This window comes from Physella acuta, unplaced genomic scaffold (assembly GCF_028476545.2).
Source record: "Physella acuta isolate Inbredline_101_S28 unplaced genomic scaffold, ASM2847654v3 ptg001183l, whole genome shotgun sequence".
Lineage (NCBI taxonomy): Eukaryota > Metazoa > Mollusca > Gastropoda > Physidae > Physella > Physella acuta.
The window spans coordinates 406037-428097 of NW_026732700.1; the positions used below are offsets into that span (position 1 = coordinate 406037).

General features: G+C 32.2%; 1 protein-coding gene across 5 annotated transcripts in view; it reads right to left on the reverse strand.

Moving 5' to 3' along the window:
- The window catches only part of LOC131956894 (multidrug resistance-associated protein 1), a 43336-nt gene that overhangs the window by 18911 nt on the left and 2364 nt on the right, over nt 1–22061 (reverse strand). The window contains exons 5-34 of one of the 5 annotated variants that reach the window (XM_059321523.1): nt 21872–22000; nt 21362–21469; nt 20892–20953; nt 20401–20523; nt 19966–20203; nt 19663–19757; nt 19293–19470; nt 18796–18982; nt 18432–18565; nt 18004–18141; nt 17385–17531; nt 17123–17219; nt 16875–16941; nt 16626–16752; nt 16227–16403; nt 15758–15925; nt 15237–15486; nt 15055–15124; nt 14616–14736; nt 14088–14322; nt 13808–13952; nt 13268–13433; nt 12345–12544; nt 11879–12005; nt 10854–10955; nt 10549–10695; nt 10069–10227; nt 9797–9963; nt 9469–9663; nt 7762–8539 (exon numbers count right to left, since the gene is read on the reverse strand). In XM_059321523.1, coding sequence (XP_059177506.1) covers nt 8413–8539; nt 9469–9663; nt 9797–9963; nt 10069–10227; nt 10549–10695; nt 10854–10955; nt 11879–12005; nt 12345–12544; nt 13268–13433; nt 13808–13952; nt 14088–14322; nt 14616–14736; nt 15055–15124; nt 15237–15486; nt 15758–15925; nt 16227–16403; nt 16626–16752; nt 16875–16941; nt 17123–17219; nt 17385–17531; nt 18004–18141; nt 18432–18565; nt 18796–18982; nt 19293–19470; nt 19663–19757; nt 19966–20203; nt 20401–20523; nt 20892–20953; nt 21362–21469; nt 21872–22000 — 4386 coding nt within the window. In that variant the 3' untranslated portion in view covers nt 7762–8412. Of the gene's footprint in view, nt 1–277; nt 401–1383; nt 1446–2151; nt 2254–7761; nt 8540–9468; nt 9664–9796; nt 9964–10068; nt 10228–10548; nt 10696–10853; nt 10956–11878; nt 12006–12344; nt 12545–13267; nt 13434–13807; nt 13953–14087; nt 14323–14615; nt 14737–15054; nt 15125–15236; nt 15487–15757; nt 15926–16226; nt 16404–16625; nt 16753–16874; nt 16942–17122; nt 17220–17384; nt 17532–18003; nt 18142–18431; nt 18566–18795; nt 18983–19292; nt 19471–19662; nt 19758–19965; nt 20204–20400; nt 20524–20891; nt 20954–21361; nt 21470–21871; nt 22001–22061 lie in introns of those variants that run through there. The other 4 variants (XM_059321522.1, XM_059321519.1, XM_059321521.1 and 1 more) reach the window with 4 other exon arrangements.

Here is a 22061-nt window from a genome sequence, read left to right on the forward strand (position 1 = left end):
TCCCAAGTTGGTACATTTAAAAAAGATTTACCGTGGCGGAGCACGGGATGCAGCTAGTATATATATATATATATATATATATATATATATATATATATATATATATATATATATATATATATAGATTATATTATTTAAAAGTTGATTTTAAAAGTTGAAATGACCATACTTTGTCTAGAAATAACTGTATGGTTAGATGTATATTACTCTTTACGCTAGATCTAGAGACTTATATGCTATAGATCTAGATCTAGAATATAGATCTAATAAAAAGTACCGTCTGCTATATTTTGAAAGATTCTGAAGAAATGAATGTACAACTGTTCCAGATTTTTCACAGTTTTTAAGTGTAAATATTTCTTTGTCGGTCAATGGTTTCTTGTAGCCTTTGATTACTAAACTATAAGAATGGATATTAAAAAAAGAAATGTTTATTAGAATTTAAATAAATATAAGCATATTATTATAAACGAAAGAAATCAAAGTTCTACTGTAAAACAATCATATCTGATTTCTAAATTCATTCAATAATTATGATTCAACCCAAGTATTTTTAAGTTGAAGGCCTATGAGATTTTATAAGATCTTTCAATTTGCAATTTTTCCCTCATTTAATCAATTTGCTTATTTAGTATCGACGATAACAGTAACTGACTAAATCCTAAACATGTTCCAAATTAATGGCAGTTTCGTTATCGACAAATGTCGGCCTGGTTATAAACGATTGAGTGCGCGCGTGTGTGCGGTTGAAACAAAGAGCCATTTATGGCAACAATAGGCTTAAAAAGTCTTTATAATCATACTAAATTTTAAAAAAAATCTTTTAAAAAAATATGGCAAGCGATAAAATTATAGTTACATTTGTGAAAATTAACGCCGTTTGGGAAACATCGATTACACTCATTTTTTATATTTTTGTATCGAATATAAGCAGTTGAAACGCCGTTTAGAATTATTTTATCAATTCAAATATTTTCAAAAAACTGCCATCAACCTCTCCTTGAAGTCAACACGAATTGCCAGGGAGAGGTAAAGCAATAAAAGTCAGAACAAATGTTTTTCATTATAAAAATACACAATAGTGATCTATTGTGTATAGCGTAGTATTGTATTTATATTAAATACTATAACATCCCCAGTCCCTACAACACCCTGACTCTACTAATCCAAATAAAAAATAAAAGGGTTTGCTAAATTACTATTATATGGTTAGTAATTATTTCTTTGACTATTTCTAGCCTTAATGAAACCGGAAGTAATTTTGTACTTATTACACAAATGTTATAAAATGGTTGAAAAATATGCTTTCTGGCAACAAAAACTTGGAATCTTTTGGAACCAGCTTTTCAAGCCTATTCTTTAAAAATGAATAAGTAGGCTTACCTTGTCACCCAGTCTAATGTGAACTTAGAAAGTAATGGAGCGTCGGCTTCTACTGATGAGGGCTGAAAAGAGAAATAAAAATGCAAAATAGCTTCAGCTGTTTCCAACATAGTAGTTTATAGTTATATATGAATTTAGAAATATGTGTAGACCTATATTAGCAAGTTGAGAGAATCGTAACTTTTAAATACAACTGGTGTCATTTCTTAACATTTCTTAACAAAACTGCCTTGTGAAATCATACAAAACGCGTTAATACAATTGGTTTCTATTCTATTTATCTACTCACCATTTCGTTATAAAACCTTGGCGAAATAGCGCCCCCCCCCCCCCATTTTGATACAAGTTGGAAAGCGGGTTTGCCGGTCACTGATTCTTAAGGGTATTTATTTTCCAGTTACACATTCAATGAAAAAATCAGTGAAATTATTATGTAAAGGTTTGTAGCCATTTAATTTCGTAACTTTGTTTATAATAAAAAAAACTGCAGCTTAAAATGAGCTTATAAAATTTTTTTCTACCCCTTTAGGCGCTCTCCTATGGTCGGTGCCTGGGGCCACCGCCCTCTCCTCGTCCCACTAGCTACGTCTCTGCCCAAGGCACATTAGCTACAGGCTAAATGAGAATTGGAAGTGCTGAAATATCTCGCTAGTTCGAGTCTATATTATCTCTCTAGGCCATATAAATAAATGTAATGTTCTAATGGGCGTCGTGTCTTGTTATTTTAATTACAATTAATAATATATTCTATCCAAATCCATACATTACCTTAAAATTTGGATGCTTATGATTAAAACCATACAGAACTGTTGCACACAAAATGGCCCCAAAGTTAAAGTAAAATAAGAAAAAAGCTCCTAAGCTTGTCTCGTATTCCTGTAAAAAACAATATAACGAATGTTCATTATATAATACCGACGTAATAAATTGTATGATGAAAACTTTGTGTAGATATATTTCGAAAAAAACATAAACACAGCCCTACACGATCTAACCAGTGTTTTTTCCAGACTTTTTTCTCCGGGGGGGCACTTGAAATTTTCGGGGGGGGGGGGGGGGCGGTAGACTTTCTTTGGGGGGGGGGCGGACACTGTTAAATGTATATATTTTCTATATAAATTATATAAATTTCATTTCGTTCGGGGGGGGGGGGCGGTAAAAAATTTTTGGGGGGGGGGGGGGGGGCTTTGCCCCCCCCCCCCCCCCCCCCCCAAAGAGATGCCTGGAAGAAACTCTGGATCTAACGTCTAAGGCCCTTACGGACGATAGGAAGTATTAACTCTACTGTAACAGCCTTTATTTCTTTTCATAATTTAAATGGACTTTCAATTACTTAACACAGCTTTTTTAAATTTTTAAATATTTTTTTTTATTTTAATTAAGATAAAAGAAAAATATATCGTAAAATGATAAATAACAAGCGTTTTAGTTGTTGTCGAACAACTTACTATACATTTTAACGGCTTTTGTTGAAGCGTTTGCTTTAAGATTTTATTCCTAAAACACATATTCTTTTAACAATAAAACTTCTAACAATTTACCTGTAAGATGATCTTTGAGTAAAATGGATTTACCTGTAAGATGATCCTGGAGTAAAATGGAACCACGTGTGTCAACAAGAGAAGTAAGAAGAACAGAAATAACAAAGGTGACTGCAACACGGAACATTTTTGTTCTAGGATGACTGTGAGCAGAACTAGCACCTGTATCAGAAAATATAGAACTAATTGTTATAGGAGCCGATATGGCAAGTGCTAGGATTGAGCTAAGACAATAGGAGGCCTATGTGTTTAGAGCTGGGTTAGGGATAAGGCTAGCTGCATTTTTGGGATGTGTAGAAAATTGATGTATTATTTTCCTTTACGATTTTCAAATCCCCACAACGATTTTGAGACACACTGTCACAAATGTGTTGGGTACCTAACTCACGTTAGGGAAAGTAAAGGCGGCTGGGCATAGTGCTGACCGTGTACACTATCTCTTCATATGCTGAGGTCACAGAAACAAGTGAACTCTACTTCACTTGCCCCATAGACCGTCAGGTTTGAAAGGGAAACTTTATTTTACTTTACAAATGCGTGCATGCTTCTCCAGCTCTCCAACTCTGTGCGGTGGTGCCACATTTGTATTTTATGTACCAGCATAATATTTTAAGCAGGTAAATTTGAAACGATATATCCTGTGGTTTAAATAAAACTGGAGTATTGCTTTATATTGATTAATTCCTATCATTGCAATACACTGAAAAGTATTTTTGCGCTAATATTGACATCTCAAAGGTTACCGAGCTGGTATGGAGGGTGCCCAGGTGCGACAATAACGTTAGAAAATACATTAAAGTGTGGGGAATTCTGGATTTAATACTCACATAAGTTGTAGATTTGATTACACGGAGGTATAAGTCTGAACCAAATAGAAGACCCTGAGACTCTAGAATACATGGAACAATCTCTGTAGCTATGAGCAAGCTACAAACACACTATAAAATAGGGTAAAAAAGATATGTTGTGTTATTTTGTGTTGTTACAGACATAATTTTAAAACTGCGAAATAGTTTAAAAGATATGAAGAATAAGGAATAGGTGGAAGAGACATGTTAGTTACTATGAATTCCAAAAAGATTGTGTGGTAAAAAGGTGAAAATTCGTAGGTAGTGTCGGCGATTGAATTAGGCGTGGTCAGTGCGTATGTGGGGAAGGGGGGGGGGCGTGTGATTCGATCAATAAAGTGATTGCGGTTCCATGCTCCCACCTCCTCTACCTCACCCTCATACAATTAAGACTTTACTAGGTATGGAGACAAAATGAGTCGTCCATTTGAATTTCAAACAAGATAAAAGACAGGCATACCATTACGATATGAATTCAGGGATAATTTTTTAAACTTCTTGAAAATGATTCTTTATATTACGGAAATTCTATAGGACTTCTTTACAACTTCAAGATCCTAATTAGTGATCTATATACATCTCAAGACAAAGTAAACCAAACCGAACTTACCAGTTTTAGAACAAACATCAGATCCCAATGCACGATACTTGGCTTTCTCCTCCATAAACAACAGATATACACAAACAGTGAGAAAATAGCATAGTAGCATGGAAGGGGCAATAGGATTGTGTTCTGGAAGCATCGCGTCGTTTGTGGCCAAGAGTTGTTCCAGAAAAGGGCAGAATCCTAAATATATATATATATATATATATATATATATATATATATATATATATATATATATATATATATATATATATATATATATATATATATATATATATAAGTAAAGTTTCCCTTTCAAACCTGACGGTCTATGGGGCAAGTGAAGTAGAGTTCACTTGTTTCTGTGACCTCGGCATATAAAGAGATAGTGTGGTCAGCACTATGCCCAGCCGCCTTTACTTTCCCTAACGTGGGTTAGGTACCCATCAGAGTTGGGTGGACTCAGGGACGATCTACTGACTTGAACCCGGGACTTACGGGTTTACAGTCCAGCTCTCTACCGCTAGACCACTCCGTCCCCATATATATATATATATATATATATATATATATATATATATATATATATATATATATATATATATATATATATATATATATATATGTTGCGCCCTTTTTTGTTTTTATATATAATACTATGTTTGTTAAATATGTTAATTGAGACCTATAATCTAAAACATCAACTATACAACATTACCCAAAACGGATCATCACAGAAGGTCAAGATATTCCAGTCTCGTCCAACGCTGCCGTTAAACATTGTTTTGTCCAGTATCAAAGTACGAGTGTCACTGGGGAAGACTACAAATAATGGGGGGGGGGGGGGAGTAGGGGGGGAGTGGGGAATAAAGATTCGTTTTTAAAAGAACAAAATTACATGCAATATTAATAGATTTTTAGGTTAACAATAGAAACCGAATTACGTTTCATAAAATATTACATGTGTTTTCATAATTTTCATGTTAATCTGTTACTAACAGTGACTTAACAGGACTGTAATAACAATGATAACGCCTATAGTTGTCAAAGAGGGGAGTGAATATTCACTGGCTGCCCAGTGTTTCTTCCAGACTTTTTTCAACGGGTGGGGGGGGGGGCACTTTAAATTTTCGGGGGAGGGGTGCAGACACAGTTAAAAGTTCGGGGGGGGGGGGGCGGTACACTCTCTTTGGAAGAGATGCCTGGATGAAACACTGTAGCTACCTTATTATCGTCAACAAAACGTGTCACTTGTTTTTAGCGTTAGTGGACCTCGGCGTCTTGGATAAATTCAAACCAGATTATTAACGTTATTCAAACTCAAGTTCATTTAAAAAGGAATATGTTAAAATCTTTTACCCCCTCCCCCCCCCTCTCCAACATTTCGAAAACATATTGTTGACTCCTCTGTAACTTACTTTATCATAATTAAGTATCATACATAATATAATGATGAAATAAGTTAAACATACGATACAATAAATACTATTTTTTTTATAAATGATAATACATTACATATTAATGCATTTTTACCTGAGCGACTAAACTTACTTTTTACCAAGTGTGGAGGCAGTCAACTTAGTTTCTATTAGGTTGATAAAATCCTAATGCATTTCATTTTTAAGAACAATAGTAGGTTTCCCTCTTATCGAGCTTTGAAAACCCTCTCTTTGTCTCCGTTGATATCGCATGTTTAAACTTACAGGAATTGATTGCACAAGATGAAGAAATGAAAACAAAAATGAGATATTTTTAGATTCCGTTTCTTGAGTTTTCTAACTTGAAAGTAGGCCTAGAGATAGGGCGTAGAACTAGGCCACTAAACCAACGTCATTTATTTAAAAAAAAACAGCGGGGAATAATAGTGAGGTAATATGAAAACGATAAGCTTATTCTAGCTTTAACTGTGTTCCATTTCTTGTTTTTCAAAGAGTTGTCTTTGCAATGAATAAACATTAGACCTGGACTAGGCCTGGATTAACATTTTTCAGATGGAAGTTGTGGTTTTGTATTGAAAAGACAAATGTTGCAAACATGAAATAACTAGTTTACCCGTCGCACGCTGACACGATCCTATCCTGGTTTTGGTAAATTGTTAGACACGAAACTGCGAGGCGAGAAATGAGAGAAGAAAATGCGAAACAAATACCGCAGTTTGAGGGATCACAGTCACTTTAACATAGCTCATAGAGTCATAGCCTGAGCAATAATAATATGACAAACGTGCTTGGGGTCATTCTGAGTTCATAATATTATCTTGTCATAGGGAGAAATATTCTGATTCAGACACTTTTTTAAACAATTTGTATTGTTCTACGCTGGGTAGAAAGCGTAAAAGTATAAAGAAACTAATTTTTTTTTTAAATCAGCAAAATTGATATTTATACGATGAAAAAATAAAGGCCGCATTTGCGAGGATCGCTCTGCGGTCCGTTAAATCTTCTCTCGAGGTAGCATGCGATCTAAAAATAGATATCAGGACTGCCCGACTTTTTTTCGTCCTCTTTAGCAATTCAATGTTGACATAAAGTTTAAGTGTTTTATTCAATACCTAAGGTGGGCACAGGTTAAAGAATGGAAAATAGAATCTAGATCTAGTAGGATAGATGACTGTCCTACATCTAGCTAAGCAAACTGTTCTTTAGTAAATTGTTTTTACCGCTATCTAGCATGCGCGGTTGAAGATCTATGTGAACTTAGAAAAAAAAACAATGACCAGAAGTAGGTCTGTTTTCAATTTGGTTGAATGGGGGGAGGGGGGGGGAAGAAGTGAAGACACCTACAAATTAAAATAGAATTTTGGTTCATTATATGACGTATGACTATAGGCCTGCTGAACTCACAGTGACCCCGCCGACCATGTTTGGATTTTTCACCTTGCGGGCTAGAAAATGTAAGCAAGCAATCACGCGAGTGACAAAGTTTGGAAATTTTATACACATTTAATTATAGATAAACTGGCAGTGAAGTTTATACAGCCTGCCTGTTGGCTGGCTATTATTTTTATATTCCCCAAAACAGTTGGCAAATATCTAAGAAATTCACCTTTTTATGAGCATTTATTTTTTAAATATTTCTGTTATTGTAAAATTGTGTATATAAATATAAAATATAAGATGTTAAAACGTCAGCTCAAAACATTACCATATGTTTACAAACGAAATATGGTTCATTTATGTCTAAAGAACAAGTTATAAAATTAAATTAAAAAACTAATTAACCATATGCAACTGGTAAGATTTTTCGTGTTATCAATTTAATTGTGACCATCTGTAAATATCATACACGACACAAAAAAGCATTGTATAATATGTAAAAAAATCTAACCCAATGTGAACTTTTCACTACCTAAAAAATGAACAAAAACTAACATCAATTTTATATTGAATTTTATTTCTGTAAAACAAAAAGATAATAAATTATTAAAAAGTATTTTTAAAAATAATACTGTTTGGTACTAGTAATTCTTTCAAAATAAAGTAGGCCTAGTCATGTAGCCATTGATTTATAATTAAACTACATGTCCCGTATGTCACATTAATTAATAAATATACATAAATTACATTAAAATGCAATATGAATGTTTCCACAAAAAACTTTGGGTAAAGATTTTTGTGTGAAATAGTAGTTTAAAAAAAAGTCAAATAACATGTTTTACAATTCATTAGACAATACATTAATGCCTAAAACATTATTTTAATGCATTCATTAATGCATTTATTTTTCAAAACATTTACAGAAATAGGCCTATATTATAAATATAAACTAACAACTTTATGACAAAATGCAATGTATATAATAATTTGAATGATAAGGCTTCTGTTTTCTATATGTTTGACATATGTTTTAAAGTATATGTTGTACCTTTTTAATTTTGTACTAACTTTTTTGTTTACAAAAAATCTATAGATGTTATTAAATATGAATAAATACTGTAAATTCGTTGGAGATCAAAACAAAAGGGAATGTTACTTGATTCTAGAAAGACAACTTACTAAATATGTTCCTTTAGAAATATGTATAACATTAAGAAATTAATAATATGAGCTTGTGTCTAAGAATTTTTTAATCTCAATGCTTGTGACTCTGCTGTCATCTTGTAAAACAAAGAGTTGACATCATTCAGTAAAACAGCTGGGGAATCAAACTCTGATACTCTCCCCTTGTCTAGAACCAAAATTCTATGGATGAGGAAAATGAGTTTATTGATATGATAATGATGTTTGAAATATTGTACTTGCATTACTTTTATGTATGCAGTGTTTACAATGAAAAGTCTATATAATCATACTAAATTTCTAAAAAAATCTTTTTAAAAATATGGCAAGTGATAAAATTATAGTTATATTAGTAAAAATTAAAGCCATTTGGGAACCATCGATTACACTCATTGTTATATTTTTGTATCGAATATAAGTAGTTGAAAAGTAGTTTAGTATTATTTATTGATTCAAATATTTTCAAAAACTGCCTTCAACCTCTCCTTTGAAAACAACTGGAATGGCCAGGGGGAGTAAAACAATAAAAGTCAGAACAATTGGTTTCCATGATAAAAATACACAATAGTGATCTATGGTGTTTAGTGTATTGTATTTATATTAAATAATATAACATCCCAAGTCACCACAACATCCTGACTCTACTAATCCAAATAAAAAATAAAAGTGCTTGCTAAATTACTATTATATTACTAGTAATTATTTCTTTGACTATTTCTAGCCTTAAAGTAATTTTGTAGCCTACTTATTACACAAATATTAAAAGTATTCAATTTTGGTTGAAAAATATGCTTTCAGGCAACAAAAATTTCAAACCATTTGGAACCAGCTTTTCAAGCCTAAAGTTCTACTTAAAAATGAATAAGATTTTTTTCAGATGTGTCTTTTTTAAAATTAAAATCTAAGTGAAAAGAACCCAGGATTTTTTTTTTCATTTGTTGCAATTACAGACAGATATTTTATTTATGTAAATTATTAATACCTTTTAAAAACTACAGATGATGGCAAAACTTTTAAGGTTGTTCTGATAAAAAATTATTAGAAAAACTAAATTTTACCAAATATTATTTCATTTTAATTAACTATTTAACTATGAAAGAAAAAGCGATCACCTGTCGTAATCCATGACAGTGTTGAGCCTATGTGCAATGGTTAACACAGTACAGCCCTGGAACTCAGACCTGATTGTCTTTTGAATCAGTTCATCTGTCTCTACGTCCACAGCTGCTGTGGCTTCATCCAGCACCAAGATTTTTGTTTTCCTTAGCAACACCCTCCCCAAACATACAAGCTGTCTCTGTCCAATACTTTTAGAAAATAGAAATCTTTAACATACTTTCCTAGCTAAACATATCTTTTAAAATACAAGTATTTCTAATAAATTAAAAATTTAAAAAACTCAACGAGTTTATTTTGACAAGAATTGTGGGGTAATTTTACCTCAAATTTGTACCTCCTTCCCCAACTTCATAGTCCAGCCCTTCTGGTAAGTTCTTCACAAAAGACATGAGATGACAATGTTCTAGCGATGTCCATATTTCTTTCTCTTGAAATTCATCAAAAGGGTCTAAGTTGGTCCTCAGAGTACCAGTAAACAACACTGGGTCCTTAAAATGAACAATTTGGTGGTACAACGATAAATAATATTTGAATTATAATCTTAACAGATAAAGCCAAAGTCTATGTTACCATTTTGATTTAGCCCAACTAACCTGAGGTAAAATAGTTAACTTCTGTCTGAGATCATAGAGACCAAGTTTACTAATATTCAAACCATCAATAAAGATTTGTCCATCACAGGGCTCGACCAATCGAAACAGAGTTAAGAGAAGGGATGATTTTCCAGCACCTGTTCTACCTACAATTCCTACCTTTTAAAACAGTGTCAGTCAAATAGAAAACAAATTGAATTATACTTTGAGTAGATAAGAATGTACTTAAAAACAAAAATTCCGATCATGACAAAGAACTTTTAATTAACTGAACATGGCTTTTTGAATTTGTTTTATTTTTCTGTTAAACCTTAACATATTAACCTTAGCATATTAACTAATCCTGCAACATTTATAGCTGGTGTAAAAATATGAAATCTCATTAAATAATATAAAGGAGGATACAAACCTAATTTTTATAATAAAAGTAGTAAATTATTATTTTTTACTTGTTAAAAATAAATTTTATGAGTTACATACCTTTTCACCATCCTGAACATGAAAACTTATTTTCTTAAGAACCAAATCCAACCCCTTTCTGTATTGTACGCAAACATCTTTAAAGATTATATCTCCTGTCTGAGGCCAATGCTGGTTGTAACCAGGGCATGGCAAATGGCGAGGTGCCTGTAAACATTCACATACAATCATTTAGCAACAGATACTTTATATATTATTAGTGGGACTCCAGTTTGGTATGTTAGATTTTTCTATAGGTTTTTAAATGTATAGTTAATAATAATTTAAAATGTTTATTTTGTAGAAACATTTAACAAACATCTTACTTCAGATGGTAAATTAATATATTGAAGAATCCTCTCCACTGAAACAATATCCATTTCTAGAATACTTGCTACTCTTACTTGCAGCTGCATGTTCCATGTTATCTATGAAGATTGATACTATCAATCATTACCTTCTTCAAAATGTGTGGGTTTAATTGAAAAATATGTTTCATATTTACTTTTTTTTTCACATTTTGTTTTTAAAAACAAATATTAACCATACAGCTAAATCAAAAGAATACACTCTATTTTAATATTAAACATTAATATAATTATATATACGTCTATATATATAATATAACTATAATCTATATATATATAATTCTCTCCATGGAGACCATAGAAAACACCAAGCAGTAAGCGCGCATAGCAGCCCCCTCTCTTCCTCTCTAGGCATATCCCTACCACCCCCACCCCTACATGGTCTGGTGAGCTGTGGTTCACGCTAAATGTTTACAATTGTAGAGCCAGGTTTAGTGACGGCTATTAGGGGCAGATAATTTAGTTTGAAACGATTTTAAACTTAGGGGAGGTAACTAAGAGGAGGCTGCTTTCACGGGAGGGGGGGGGGAATTGTAGGGTAGGGGTTGGTATTAAGGAAGGTAGGGGCGGTTATCATTCTTAACGACCTACTGATAGTGTTTTAAAGCAAATATTTTCAGTGGCAGCATTGGTACTGTCAAATTCACAAATTATGAATTACTGAAAAGTAGAAAATAAAACAACTAAATAGTGGCATATGATACGCCGCCGGTTGGCTCATATATAATAATATAGTTTAGTGACCTCACCATATGAAGGGATAGTGTGGTAAACATTATGCACAGCCGCCTTTACTTGCAGGTCAATTACCCATCAGAGCTGGGTGCAATAAGGGATACCCTTCTTACCAGAACCTGGGATTTGTACTCAATACTTTTGGGTTAGCAGTCCTATGCTCCACTATCCGATCACACCATCCTACTGTTGAATGGTTTCACAATTTTTGAAAAAAATAGTTTGTAACAAAGTAAACCTAAACTTACTGTTAATGCCATGCTCATTGAAAGACCAATGAGCCCAGGAGAAAGTTGTTCACGATAAGCCACACAGAGTATCCCAGCAATCAAAACTAAGACATCACTTATAACACCCAAACGAATTGATAGCCATCTGGAATAACACATTTAAAGGTCATCTTTTTCTAAAAAAATATGAGTCTGAACATGATTTTACAGCTTTAAATAGCACCATTCACCAAGCCTATTAGTATTTTAAATGATCATGCTTAATAGCTAACTATCAATCATATATACTCATTAACATTTAAGGTTTGCCTCTCTTTATGTGTAAAATAAAGTTGAAGTAAAATATTAATATGTTTTATATTTATATCACCTGTTGGTGGTATCTTGCTTAATATTTGATATCAGATAATAATTTAATCTGAAGGCAATATTATTGAACATGAAATATTATTGTATAAAAGCCAATTTCGCAAGCATGACTTACCTTTCACAAGCCATACTTGTGTAAGTTTTCTGTTGGAAAAAGTCCACCTTCTCCTCAGCTTCCTTGATGAATCTTTCCTCTTCTCTGAAAGCACATATAACACTCCTACCAGCAAAGGATTCACTTGTGTGACTTAGGATGGGTGACAACCCCTTTCTCTCCAACCTTCGTAACTGGCACGATGTTGGTAAATAAAGTTTCTGAAAAATGTTGTAATCTTTTTTCACTTCCCTGGGCAAAAAAACATATTTACAGTATAAAAGTATATTTATGTAATGAAAATTACCATTTTTACTGATTAAATTAAACAATATTATCAATTACAACCACATTATAATCTTCATTCCATTTATTATTTCATTCATTAAATTATTATTAGGGACATTGTGGTTGAATGGTAGAGCATACAACTGCTAACCCAAAAGTCTCAAGTCGGATCCCAGGCTTGATTCTATCTGACATCCCAGGGTCAACTCAGCACTAATGGGTACTTTTCACATGTTAGAGAAACAAAAGTGGCTGGGCATAGTGGACAATATTTTCCCTTGTATGCTGATGTCATTGAACCAGATGAACTCTACTTCATCTGACCCTTGTGCAGGGGCGTAGCGAGGGGGGGGGGGCGGGGGGTGCGGATTGCACTGGGTGACACCATTTAGGGGGGTGACACCAAGGCAAAAAATAGCAAAATATATAGAGACAAACTTGAGGGGGGGGGGTGCAAATCAAAAGTTTGAGGGAGGGGGTGCAAATCCAAAATTTGAAAGTTTGTTCCGGGAAGGGTCGCAACGCCTCTGGGGGAGGGGGTGGCACCATTAAGTGCCGCACCGGGTGACACCTGACCTCACTACGCCAATGCCCATGTGTCTTGGGCTCAAACCAGATAGATGATGATTTATATTATAATTAATACCATGATTTACCTCAATAAAATAAAATAGGAGCAGAACAGGAATTACTACAGCTAGGTAGACCGGCACATTGATAATGATGGCTACAATCATACACAAAAGGGCACAGATTGTATGAAGAAAGAATTCCATTGACAACACCAGAGTCATGTCAACTACACTCATATCCTTGGAGACTCTATTAGAACAATGTAAGATACAAAAATCTCAAAGAATGCATCATAACGCTGGGATAGATTTAAATTTTAAGATAAAAAGGATTTTAATTTCGAGCAGGAAACTAATTCTATACTCAAGGAATTGACTGTTTGTTTCTAGTAATTCTTGATGTAATTGTGCTTAGTTATATCAGTCTAAAACACATTAAAAATTAATAAATCATGTTCATATTTTAAATATTTATAAACTATAAATAATATTTAAGACATATATGAGGGATCTACCAAAACATAATCTTTAGTTATCAACAGGAGCCCTTTTGCTGGAAGCCCTTTTGAAGGTTTTAATGCATTCTTTGTAAATTTGCCTAATGGGATGATTTAGTTAGCATACCTTGACAAGACTCTCCCAATTGGTGTGGTTTCAAAGAACTGAATTGGACTGGTCAAAATGCTGTTGATTAACTGCTCATAAATATTTCTCGCTGCATGTCTATGTCTAAATGCTTTAATTATGGAAAATATAATCACCACTACAGCTGAAAAAGGGAAATATAAAATTCATTATCGTACTGTTATGTCAAAATGTAAATATTTCACAGTTAATATATTCAATTTATAGACATGTTTCAGAGTATTAAAAATATTTCAAATTTTACTGAAGCACTACTTACTCTCTAGTATGCCCCATATGCTATAAATAGACACAAAATAGATATTCTCAGCATGCCTCTCTGGGCTATGAGCAGGTAGAGAATGATTGTTGAGTAGTGGGCTGTCCACCCAGTAGGATAACCAAAATCCAGCCACCAGTTCAAAAACAAAACAGGAGAGGAACAGCAGACTCATTACAGAAATAGAAAAATAGCCCATGGACTTCCAGAATGATGTGTACACTGACCAGCTGACCTAGAAAACACATATTTTTAAAAAATCAGGTGCAGAGAAATATTGCGATAATATATGGGAATTAGCTAAAATATGGGTCATTAATAAGTGTTAGTTAATGAGGGAGGTAACTAGGACAGTGATTTCACAAAGAAAAGATAATTCAAGTAAAATTATATCAATTAGTATTATTTGGTATTTATATTAATTATCATACAGAAATTACATTATGTGAAATGTTTAAAGACCTACATATAGAAAAATTTGAAAATATTGTATTTAAAAGTTCCAAAAATAAAAGAAATCATTATTACCCTGCCAGTTGCAATCTCTTCCTCCTGGATTAGTTTAGATGATGCGTCAAACTCTTCAGCTTCAACAACATTCATATTCTCTTGTTTAACAAATGCGGGTTGCTTGTTGTCTTCAAAATGCCTATTTCAAATTAAAACATTTGAAAACAAATTCTCAATGGTATCAAAATGTTACAATGCTTAAATTGATTTTTTTATGAGATGGTATACATATGTGGTGTAAAGTGTCAACCAGTGCATCATAATTTTTATATATAAAATATGCCAGGACTTGAATACCACTAATCTAGCCCTAATAAGATAATCCTACCTAACATTAGTTTGGTAAGTTAATCTACTGTGTTAGCCATAAATTACTCTAATATTATGTTTTAATTCCAAAAAAATATTTTCTTTAACACAACTTGATTTGAATTTTAACATAGTTTTTGAAACCTACTTTTCAAGTTCATTTTCATTGATATTATCACTTGAGACAAGCCTTTTAAAGACATCTTTCCTAGTTTCTTCTGAAAATTAATTATGTTTAATATTTAATTGGCTATTCAAAGTCTTACAAGATAGTAAATGTTTGATTTTGGGCAACAGTGTAATATAGTATGTTCAAATGTAGCTGATTACCATTTTCAAGTTCATTAATAGAGACTGATTCTTCTTCATCTTTCAAGTTTACATTTCCATCCCTGATTTTAACCCCCTCTGTTTGTGCCTGCTGTTGAGAGAGATACTGAGACAAGAACTGAGAAAAGGGGCCATTATGTGACATGAGTTCCTCAAATGATCCCTGTTCTGTACACTGCCCATCTGTCATGACAAACACTCTGTCAACTTCTGGCAACCATTGTAATCCATGAGTTACTAGAACTCTTGTCTGTTGGAAATCATACAAGAAAATATTTTTTGTCAACATAAAGGCTTTGTCCTATTATTTAAAAAGGGATACAAGTATGCATTGTTTAAAGCAGTGGCAATATTTGGTAATAAGTGGAAACATTACTCTTAATCTAAATTTTACAATAAATAATTAAAACAGCATAACGTTTTTTTTTTAAATTAATTTAGAGCAAACTTTCATTTATCGTTTTTTAAAGTACAGATAAGTCAATCTCATCTCAAGTTTACAGGCTACAGATCTCACTAACCTTATGTTTTAGAAGTCCATTTTTACCAATCACATGGTCAAATATGTGTCTCCCTACATGACTGTCTACAGCACTAAGTGGGTCATCTAGAAGGTAGATATCACTCTTGTGGTACACAGCTCTGGCCAGGCTGACCCTCTGCTTCTGACCTCCACTCAAATTTATGCCCTGCATGTAAATAAACTATCTTTAATTATTACCTTAATGTTTAAAAAAATTGATAACTTTTGACTTCGGCTAGTAAAAAAAAATTAAATGTTGTTGCATATATTTCATGTCAAACTTTCTAATTATTATGCTACTCTTCCCAAACTGTCTTAACCTCATTCAGCAACCAATACTACTATTATATCTAATTATGTTCTATTCTCTAACTATTAGAGCATTTAAAACCATTTAACTTTAAAGGCTGTTTTTATGTTTTTATTATAAACTGCTAACAGTGTTTTTTTTTAAACAGCTGACTTACATTTTCTCCAATTTCTGTGTCATCACCAGAGGGAAGAACCTCTAGGTCAGGTCCCAAGGCACATGCTTTAATGACTTCAGTGTACTCATCATCTCTCATCTCAGACCCAAACAGAATATTTTCTCTCAATGTGTTATGTTGTATCCATGCTTCTTGTGGTATATACCCAATGGTACCCTGGTGATTAAATGTAATTTCTTGAAAAGTTGCAATCTGACATTTTTAAAAAAGGTGGAAGCTCCTAAGATAAATGGGTCAATAAATTTATGCCTTTCATCAAAGTTTCCAATGAGAAACAAACAATTCAAAATTACTTCAATTTACTCAAGAACAAATTACCATGTAAGTACTTTAAGAAGAAGTTATGAAATAAAATAAATATAGACATGTATTCCTGACCTGTTTGTTAACATGTCCACTATGTACAACCATCTCTCCCAAGATAGCAGACAGAAGTGAAGACTTGCCACTTCCTACCATACCCACAACAGCTACAAGACTACCCTTTGGGACTTGTAAACAAATGCTGGAATAAATATATTTAAAGGTTAAGAAATTGTTTCTAAACGCAAGCTTGAGGGAAAAGTAGTAACCTCTTAAAATGGGCCACCATGGAAAAATGTAGTTAGCAGAAAAATGTCAACATACTTTTTAAGGGTAGCTTCAGAATTTGAAGACCATCCGAAATTCCCATTAGATATTAAAATGGCATCATCTAAAATTTAAATTTCAAGAATATGCTTTATTTTGGAAAATTTTTTTTTTAATCCTTAAATTAGTAATATATAAAAAAATAAAAAAGAATTTAAAATTTATCCTGCTTTGTTCTCTACCTAAAATCCACATTAGAATTACAGTGTATTGTAGCTTTTATATTACATTTACTGCAAACATACCGTCAGTCATCTGAGAGGAAACATGCTCTGCTGGTGACCACCTTTCTATGTCTTTTAAATCAAGAAACTTGATTAGGCGTCTTGAAGACACAAAACCCTACGAAAAATTTTGTTAATTTAAAAAGTGTATGAATTGGTATTAAATTAGTGACATGATAAAAAAAAATGAAATGCCACCTGAATTATAAATACAATGTCTCAAAGAACTTAGATTCAACACAAAAATAATAAAGTGAATTAAATATATAATCAAGTTACTCACAGCAATGACATAATCCAAGCTATAACCAAAAAAATTGATTGCTGTACGAACTATACCAAGGTATGAAATAGTGACAAACACCACTGATGCAGTTAGGTAATTTTCTTGGTCAACAAGGATGTAGGTCAGAAAGGTGAAGAAAGTCAGCTGGAAATGAAAAGCATGATTTACCAAATGGAACTTGAACATTACATGGAAGATGAGAAGATATTATAGGCCTTAGTAGGACCCAGAGTCATTTTTAAACGACATGCTTTATTTAGAACAGTTTTTCACCCTCCAACATCACATGTCATCACAAAAACCAGAAGCACTGCCATCCCTTAGAAAGATGTCATATCACTCCCCTCAAAATTTCAATTAAAACAAACAAAATTGGTTAAAATAGAGTTTATTGATAAATTTGTATTGCAATTTACAAAACACGACTTTTCAAAACACAAAAAAATTGTTAAAATTGAGTTACTTTTTAAAATGCAAAAGTATTTAGTCCCATTTTTGGAGTCCCCTCCCTCTTGTTATACCTCATTGCAAAAGTATGTACCCCCACCTCCCACCTAGGAGAGTGACATCATTTATGGATGACCCTTATTTTAAGATTTTATTTTAAGAAACGAACCCAGAAGACAGCTCCAGTCCAGGAAAAGGTTGAGGCCAATCTTAAACAATAGAATCTGAACACAGCATTTAGTTCATCTCTCCTTATATTGTTCATCTGCGTTTTAAATGCTTCCTCCCATGCATAAAGTTTTAAAACCTAAAAATGTGTGGTTTGACTTAGCAATGAATGACAATATTTGTAACTATCACAGTTTAAAAATTTTAAGAAATCTGTAATAAGGCATACTTATGATGAACATAATGAAAGTTTTGAATTTAAAATGGATGGTAAACCACAAATGTAAGGGTATTAGCTTAAAAACAATATGAACATCCTAGCATAGCTAAACCTGATCATTTTTCTGTCAACATTAATTGCAGTTTAAATTAATCACAACTGGTCTAAATTCAATTATTTCTAAAAATCTAGTTGGCCATAAAATTTACCTTGATTCCGGTAAAAACCTGAGATGTTATTTTCATTCTCCTATCTGCTGCTTCCCTTAAGTCTTTCTCACACTGAAGTTGTAAGCGAGAAGTAATCAGTTTTAGAATAAAGAGGAAAACCAATGTGGCAAGACCTGTGGATAAGTTTGTATATTTTGTAATTCTGTAATACAAATTTTATAAGACAACAGCTAAAAAGTAGCTTTTTAAATTAAAAACATTTTTAAATTTTTTTTTCCCCTTTTATGTACAAATGTTTTAAATTTAACAAGAAATTTTATAAACTATATTCATTTGGTTATTATAAAACACAAACAAAATTACAACCTATAGGCCTACACTGCAATAAAAATGTTAAATCTACCTGCAAACATAGCAACCCCAACAGTGTAGTATATCATGATCAGTCCAACTAAAAAATCTAATGGTGTATCAATCAAAACGAAACCTTCATTTAGCATTGTATACACTGTGTCAGCATCCTTTGAGATCAATTGAATTACCTCCCCCAAAGACATAACTTGCCTTGCTTCTGTGCTGAGAGATAAAGTCTGAAAGTTGAATTGCAAAATATATCCCTGGATTTGGTATAATATGACTGAGATCTAATGAATTTAGTAACATAATTTTAATTTCATATGGGCAAATCAAAACAAAGTTTTCTTTTACACATTTTAAAACTCAAAATTAAAAAAAAACAAAATTAATCCAAACAGAATGAATATATATATATATATATATATATATATATATATATATATATATATATATATATATATATATATATATATATATATATATATATATATATATATATATATATATATATATAAATATATATATATAATATGTTATCAACACCTTCCTATAAATAGCTGATACAAGGGCTGCTCTAACTCGTATTGTTGTTAGGTTGCACTGGAACATGTAGCTCTCATAGATGATTTGTGACAGAACTGATGACAAAAACAGAGCTGTTGCCAACAAATAGCCATGCCAGACTGGCTCATCTTTGGCCATTGAAAAATCTATGAACAACCTATAGAAAGAAAAATTAAATGTTAATTGTTTTAAAATAAAATAAGACACTGGATCTAAAAAATATAAAAGATTGGTGTTTTAAAAATTAAATAATTGTAAAATCTGACACATTAAAACATGTAAGAAAATATGCCTCACAATTATCACTCAACATTGTATTATGCCTTATCTGGCATATAAAAAGACTTACTTAAGAAGCACTGGACAAAGAAGAGTAAAAACTTTAGCCAGCTGACTCAGCAAACAGCATTTTAGGACTTGCTTCCAAAATGTGCGCAGGATTACCTGATTAATTTTTTAATAAGAACATACACTGCAACTTTCTCTTGTTCACACATCATCACATAAGCCTGAGCTCCCCTCTCCCAACTAAGGCTAGATGACTATATGTATGAATAATTTATAGTTGCTATTATATAATGGACAAGATCTACCACACGCTGAATTACTTGACTAAGTTCTAAAAAGGTAGACTTTTATTCTCTGAACTCACCTTCCACAACACAATCCCAGATCTGCTGGTCTCATGAGATTCAGCAGAAGGAAGGAAACAAAAATTTTCATTCTGTAGATCAGAAAAGATTTCTTCTTCTTTAGCTTCAGCTGTCACTTTATGACTAGGATGTTTGCCCACCAAAGGGGGATAATGCAATGTCTGTTTGGATTTGGAAAAATTTGTGTTCAAGTTCTGATGTTCTCTGTCCTTGTACTTGCTAGCATTAGCAGCTTGCCTAGTTTGAAATATTAATAAAAAGAATATTTAAAAGTTGATTTTAAAATTTGAACAAGTTCATGTGAAACCACAGTTGTGCCAAAAAAAAATTCAGCCCAGCAGATATTAATACAATTATTTCTAAATTATTTTGATGCAAAAAGAATACATAAGATATATAAATCTAATATTAAGACCAGATCAATAAACTAGTACCCTCTGCTGTATTTTGAAAGATTCTCTAGAAATGAAAGCACAACTGTTTCAGATTTTTCACTGTTTTTAAGTGAAAAAATGTCTGTCTCAGTCAATGGTTTCTTGTAGCCTTTAACTACTAGACTGTAAAAATAGATATATAAAAAAGCACATTTTATTGTAAATTATAATAAATGTAATCATATTAAAAATAAGAATAAGTATTTCAGAGTTAAAACAAGTATTTAGAGCTGGTTTTCAATTGCATTAACAGTGTATTTTAATTTATAAAGGAGATTATAAGCACTTTTATTATGAATTTTGTACTCTAATAGTCTTCTATCTATTTACTTACTGACAATAGCAAAAAATTAATTGAATCCTAGCCTTTAAACCTAAAGGATAAACTATGTTTCCTAATTGGTAATGCCAGCTAAACATTTGTATGGTGATGACAAATTAATAAAAGAAAAAAATTATTCAAAACAGTATTGATAAATATTCAATAGTACCTCATCACCCAGTTTAATGTAAACTTAGAAAGTAATGGAGCATCAGCTTCTATTGATGAGGGCTGAAAAAAATAAAAATAAATCGAAATTGAAAATTAATAGTTTTCATCATAGTGGTTTTATATATAGCAATCTGTATATTATACAAAACAATGTACAAGCAAAGATTAGCAGTATTTTCAATTCACTTTTAGACATTCTGCAACATATTTGAATACAATTTATAAAAAAAAGTATGTATAACTCTAAAATAAATTGCATGTAACAGTGGTGTGACAAGGAAGCTCAACACCCAGCAGCTCATCTCTCTGTCTCTCTATATTTAATTAGTGAAAGTCCTAAGCAGGTGTGCAGCAAGTGCTTAAATCCACTTGTGCTGGGCTAGATATTATTCAATGTAATAATTAGCATGGCCAGTTAATTTAATTAACTTTAATCATAAGTTCTATCCAGAAAAATACATACCTTACCTTAAAGTTTGGATGTTTATTATTAAAGCCATACAGAACTGTTGCACACAAAATGGTCCCAAAGTTAAAGTAAAACAAGACAAAAGACACAACACTTGTCTCATATTCCTATGGAAAAAAAAATGACAAAAGTTCATTAGTCAATACTAACCCATTTAATTGTAAGATGAAAACTATATAGTACCTATATTGAAAAAAACAACAACTATAAATGTAATTGTACAAAACTGAATGTTTATGAACGATAGAAGCAGTAAACTTTTAACATAAAGTACGTTTTTGCCACAATATCAATTAGTAATAATTTTGGAAGAAGTTAGGAAAACTTTTATTTGGTTATGAAATAGTGCAAGGTATCAACCTATGTAATTTTAATGACCACACAAACAACACACAAATTGTTACTTTTGATGCATTTCAAAGATTGTAACTTACAGTTCTGTACTCTTTTTTTAAAATGTGATTGTAGTGATTTACCTGAAAGATGATCTTGGAGTAAAATGGATTTACCTGTAAGATGATCCTGGAGTAAAATGGAACCACATGTGTCAACAAGAGAAGTAAGAAGAACAGAAATAACAGCGGTGACTGCAACATGGAACATTTTTGTTCTAGGATGACTGTGAGCAGAACTAGCACCTGTATCAGAAAATATTTTTGTTATGTTACTTTCACATGAAAAACACATATATTACATCTA